Here is a 6,000-nt window from a genome sequence, read left to right as displayed (position 1 = left end):
ATTGTGGACAGATGTTCGTCAGCACAAACATCTGTCCACAATCGAACACGACAATAGCGTCCTCCTCCGCCCGTAATAACCCATCACCCGACGTCCATAATGTCTCGCGCTCCTCTACAAGCTTTCATGTCGATGTACCGAAGGATACGATATTTGGCTTGTACAAAGCCTCCAGTTCTGCTTGGATAAAGTAGACTGGCCGATCCACTATATGATATTTGGGATTGGACCATACTTACCTTCAAGTATCGTACAATCCCAAACATCATACGGTGACTTGGCGGGGTTCTACTGGCAGGTTTTGGTTTTGGAGATGACTTGGGTTGGATCGGAGGTTAAGCATCTTGTGGAGCTGTGCGATGGAATCTTGTTACTTGGTCTTGCGAAGGATGGGCTAGAACTGGCTCTTTCGAGCGGATTTTGAGAGCATGGGGAAGGTACACTTCCCTTTTACAGGTGGACTACAAGGGATCTTTTGGGATCCAGCAGATCCCTTGTAGTCCACCTGTAAAAGGAAGGTACTAGTGCCTGCGCACGTTACTGTTGTTCCTGTACTTCTTACATGCCACTCCTGCCGTTCAAGATCATTGCTTCTCTATTCCCTCTATGCGCAATCATGCCTCCTCAATTGTCTGCGGCAGCAACTTCCTTCCAAAGACACAAAATGTCATAATTCGGCGCTCGAGCATACGCAGTTTCTTACCACAAGAATCGGCCATCCGCTCGAACACGTTGATTCTTTCTTTCATCAGCCAGTCATATGTGCTTCTTCGATCAACAACGATCAATAACGCTTCTTCGATTTCAATACCTGTTAACTGTGTGTACTCTTCTGGTGCCTGTCACCCCTATAGACGACCCTCTTCATGGCCTCCATTCCGTATTCAACAGCATCCTCCCATCAAAGCATGAAGAACTCAAGATACCCCTCCATCTCTCCACCAATATGTATCACATGCTTCCCTATATTCCCATTCCTCATCTCCATGGCCCCAGGAAGATCCCTCAACCCCATTTCCCCCCCACTAACCTTCAGCACAAGCGTCTCCCCAGCCTCAAACACCATACCCGTCGGCCAAAGCTGGACACGCAACCTAACCACCTCCCCCGGCGCAACTTTGTCTTCGCGCTCCATCGACAGCGTTTCCCACGTCTTGCCCCGCAGCTCGTCTGACACATGGCGTTTAGACGCGCGCAACATGCCGCTGGGACCGAGGTACCGCCAGACCCTATTCTGCGTCATTTTCTCCGCGACTTCAGAGGGTGTGTTGGCCGGGATGGGAATGTTTAGGTGAGATATGATAGTACCCGATGCAGAGGCTTTGAAGATGTGGGCGTGGATGTCTAGGTCGTTGTGATGCTGTGCTGCGATGGATAGGACGAGGGTGGAGGGACCGGTTAGTACGGTTTTGCTCGGGAAGGCGTATGTGAAAGTTAGTTCGGAGGGGGAGTCGGCTTGGTACTCGATTGTGGTTTCTGGGATTGGTGCGGTTGGGGTGAGGGTGCCCGTGGGATGGGGATGCAGTTTCTGGACTGTGGCGGTGGGGAGGTGCCATGGTAGATCTGGATACTCTTGGTCCAACAAAGCTGGTTTGGTGAAGTTCAAAAAGGCCATACGGACGGGTGCGGTCTGTGGCCAGTCGTTGCGGAGGTCTTTGAGGTGAAAGTCGAAGAATCGGGCGAGGTCTGCGGTGCGGCTTGGACTGTAGAGGTCGTACCATTCCTGAGTTGCGTGGAGGACGAGCCTAGATGCGGAGTTGTCAGTAACTGCAAAACGTGTGGACGAGAGCAAGATGGAGGTATACGCACCATTTATCTGGATGCTGGATCTCCTCAAAAGCTCGTAGGGCGCCAATGGTATGGAGAGTCGATGAATAGCTGGCCCCGATATAAACAGGCACCTTGATCCTTGCCATATCCACACGCTTATCGTTGATGTATTCCCTAGGCACAGGATCCATCTTGGCCATTGCAGCAAAATCCTCTATCATATTCCTTCCCATCAACATAGTAGCGACCCATTCATTGAACGCCGTGTTCGGAATTCCTCCTCGTAGTGTCTGCTCGCGCAGAGGATCTGACAAGCCCTCTAAAGGCGCAATGCACGCCAAGTGTGGTGGCTGCTCAGCCGCGATAAAGTACTGGGATATTGCGAGCCAGGAATTACCCGCTAGGGCCAGTTTGCCAGAGCACCAGGGGAGCTTGGCGAGCTCTTCGATGGCGTCGTGGCCGTCGCGGCCTTCGGTGCTGCCCCAGAAGTGAATGTTGCCCGAGGAGTTGTTCACGCCTCTTGGGTCTACATTGACTATGGCGTAACCACGCGGTACCCATTCTGCAGGGTCGAGACTGAAGTTATGGTTAGTGAGGGGTTCAACTTCGGCTTTCATGCTATCCTGGTTCTTTGCTTACCCTTCGAAGTTTTCGTAGCCTGATAGTCGAGTCTCTGGTATACCGGCTCGCATTGGCATGGCACCAATGTTTAGCATGCCCGTTCCAGTCTTGCCATATGGGCCCCACATGACGATTGCAGGTACCTTCTCGTCGGTTTTGGGACGGAATATGTCGGCATAGATCACCGTTCCATCCCTAAGTGTAAGGGCTTGGTCTTGATCGAAGATAGTTGTTGTTTCAAGTGGACGGTATGTTGGCTGCTTTCTGTGACCGGGTGGGAGTTCGGTCGTTCTTTGATTTAGTGGAGGGATGTTCTGCTTCAAAGCGTCGCGAAATTTGACGTCGACTGAGCCGATTTTGAATGAAGTCATAGTATACTTACCAACTTCACGTTGCCGGTTTGAATTGCCGCATCTACCGTTGCGAACACCTGACGTTAAGGTGTGGGTGGGCTCGTGGTTAGAGACATGGATGGTGGAGGGCCTAGAGAAGGATGATATACTTTCGGGATGTCTGTTCGTCCGGCTCCGTTGTTCGATCATCGTACAACAACACTGGGCATGCTCGGCCCGAAGACTTGGCACATACTCTCCAACTATAACTGACGTTAAACGCGTCGAGACTAACAGGGTCGGAAGGATACAATTGCTAGCTCCCGGCAACCTCCTGGGTCAGTACCTGCATTACATACGTACGTGCTGTGGCGCGCAGTAATGCACGGCATGCGCGGGTACCGACCATGGTGACTAAAACCGTGAGTACAAGACGAAGACTTCCATGTTTACTTCACTATATTAGTACGTTCATCTCAATCCCAACCTTACTATCGCTGCTCCAACCCACCAACACAAACCATGACTACAACATCCAGCAAGGCGCTGTACGTCGACGAAGACGGACAAATCCAGATTCGAAACGATATCAAACACGAAGAGATTACGGCCAACGAGATAGTGGTGGAAGTAAAATACTCAGGTGTCAATCCGGCAGACGCCAAACACTCACAGCTTGGCATCCGTTCGACAGTCAGTGGTTACGACTTCTGCGGCACTGTTGTATCGACACCTACCGGATCGCGCTTCAAGAAGGGAACCACCGTGGCTGGATATACACCCTCGGGTATTGGCCGACCTCTGAAGTACGGCGTACACCAACGCCGTCTCGCGTGCCCAGAAGACATGGTATTCGAAGTGCCGTCCAATCTTCCCGAGAGCCACGCCGCAGCGCTGACAGTGGTGACAATGACGGCTGCAGACGCGGTATTCAATCTTTTCCGATTCCCTTTGCCCAGCGCTCCGGCGGCATATACGCAGCCTGTTCTGGTTTGGGGTGCTTCTTCTAGCGTCGGCTTCAGCGCCGTCCAGTTCCTGCGTTCCAGTGGGTGCAAGAATATCTTGGTGACTGCTTCGCCAGCCCGGCATGAGCTACTGAAGAGGATCGGAGCAACGCTTGTTTTCGATTACGCTTCGTCGACGGTTGTGTCTGACATTGCCGCTGCGGTGGAGGCTCTTGGTGAGGGCCCGATCTCTCATGCCCTGGACGCGGTCGGTGCTTCGTCTTCAGCGGACCTGGTCGTACGAAGTGTGAATAATCCTTCCGCGACTTTGGTTTCTGTGACCAAATTCGATGGGGGGTTCCGCATGCCCGTTGCGTACACGAAAGACAGCTGGCGCATCCAGCCACCTGGTGTTCCGCATGTAATCGAGACTCCTGCGAGACCGGAAGACCATTGGCATGCCTGGAAAGCATTGCAATGGGCCGTGGAGAACTACGGCGACCGCTTCGAGCTCCCGAATGTAGAAGTTTTCCAAGGCACTGCCGAAGACGCGTTGCAGCAGGTTGTCAAAGTCGGTGGATTTGGAAGAGGTTTTGGAAAACTAGTCATCCAACAGCCCCTGCTGTGAGTCGAGTTGTTGGTTTTGTGGAGGTGGTAATGAACTTAACAAGATACTGCTGGCGATAGTATGAGAAAAGAACATGGGTAATCGTGTTGATACCATACTTGTTAGCAGTACGTAGAGAAGCAGAGCCAAGTAGCACTCGCGTCTACCCCTCTACTACTTACGGTTTCTCGAACTAACTGCGTTCTGCTCTATCTGAGACCGATGCAGTTGAAGTCTCTCCTGAAGCAAACATGGGTGCTGTGCGAGTGAGCTCTTAGCAGACAACGGATCAACTAGCAGCATCGCATGATCATCGCGTTACATATAGACCTCGATTATCCTCTCCTCGGATGACCGGAGCTATGCGTCTATCGCAGGAAGCATTGCCCTTTTCGAGAAGCCCTTGCTTGCAACGCACCCAGACTGTCGGGTCCACCTTTTCAAGGACAACCCCACCATATGCACGATAGCATGCGTACAGTATCGGGCGCGTCACCTCGATTGGCGACGTGCTTTTGTCTCCTTACCGATGAGAAACGTGTGATGATGCGTTTGGGCGTATCATGCACTACCAGTCGGCTTTGAGCGAGCCAATGGAGGGCTGTGGGTTTTGTGGCAGATGCCGTTGAGGGAGGGCAATTCCCGGTGCAGACATCGCTTTTTTTCTTAGGAAACGAATTGGTCGAGTTGGCCATTTAGACGCGTGTTTTGGTAAAGCTGATAGAGTTTAGGGTAGAGCATATTGCTCGTTTTCCGGCGACCTGGTAGCACATAACGGTGTGATAGATGTACAAGAGAGCGAAAGAGGAAGGCATGCATTGGATGCGAGCGTGTAAGTCCCTCGCGCCCGAAGTTTAGGTCCAACGTCGGTGTATTCGCTGACTCGTCACTGATTAGAATCGTTCGATGCAGTCAATTTCAGACACACCGGCATTCAGGCGCGAGCCAGTCTTGTGTGAGTAGCTGTCAACAAGTCTTTTCCTCACACGTGGACAGAGTGACATTGGTTACGCCGCACTGCCATCGCGGTAATCGCGGAGGACGGTCGCCGAGGAAGTTTGAGTACCGGTAAGGATGCGCATTGTCCAAGGGATGTGAGCGTGGTTAGGTCTGACACCACACCTCACCTCAAGCCACATTGTGCACGACAGCTATAACGTAGCATCAGTATAGCTCTACAACGAATTTGTAAAGGTTGAGGCGTCCAGGTGGAGTAATACAATCTGCTCAATCAAACTTTCGACCATCCTTCTCCGTGCCGCACCTTCTCGAAGGCGCATCTGCGACCCGCCATCTAGGTTCAGCCGTGTGATGGGGCGCTCCTTGAATCCGCAACACGGTTTGGACATTGGATCATCACAACAGGCGCCAAACTGTAGTGCGTTACGGGCCGCAATCCAGCGGTGTGGGCGTAAAGAGAGCAGCATCGACTCGTGGGGACGGCAAAAGAGAGGAAGGAAGGTAGTACCAACAGCTATGTTGATTTGCCGTCCTCGCTTCAAGCGGCTAGCGCGAACCACATCGTGACAGCCCGTCGGTCGCCTCGTTATCTCCCACGCACCATCCCACTCGCAATTACCCATCGCACACCAGTCCAGCAAGCAACAAAGCATTCAGAAGATGGCATATCGGTGATGGTGAACAGGAAAAAGCAACAGTGAACCGCATAGTTGGTGTAGTTTTAGGCATCCACAAACACGCGCGAACCAATACACCGGGACATCGG

At 52.2% G+C, this 6,000-nt stretch overlaps 2 protein-coding genes across 2 annotated transcripts; one reads left to right on the top strand and one right to left on the bottom strand.

The window, feature by feature from the left end:
- Positions 1–901: 901 nt before the first annotated feature.
- Positions 902–3,132, bottom strand: J4E85_011210 (uncharacterized protein; the record flags this gene model as incomplete). The annotated part of the gene is made up of 4 exons (XM_051475413.1): positions 902–1,745; positions 1,810–2,346; positions 2,410–2,737; positions 3,087–3,132. The coding sequence occupies 4 exons, from the start codon at positions 3,130–3,132 to the stop codon at positions 902–904; spliced, it is 1,755 nt and encodes a 584-aa protein (XP_051320860.1).
- Positions 3,133–3,245: 113 nt separating this feature from the next.
- Positions 3,246–4,295, top strand: J4E85_011209 (uncharacterized protein; the record flags this gene model as incomplete). Its single annotated transcript, XM_051475412.1, has 1 exon — positions 3,246–4,295. One exon carries the CDS (start codon positions 3,246–3,248, stop codon positions 4,293–4,295), a length of 1,050 nt encoding a protein of 349 aa, XP_051320859.1.
- Between the last annotated feature and the right edge of the window lie 1,705 nt (positions 4,296–6,000).

Source organism: Alternaria conjuncta, assembly GCF_024043145.1.
Source record: "Alternaria conjuncta strain BMP 0040 chromosome Unknown scaffold_31, whole genome shotgun sequence".
Classification (NCBI taxonomy): Eukaryota; Fungi; Ascomycota; class Dothideomycetes; order Pleosporales; family Pleosporaceae; genus Alternaria; species Alternaria conjuncta.
This window is presented reverse-complemented; position numbering and strand designations above follow the sequence as displayed.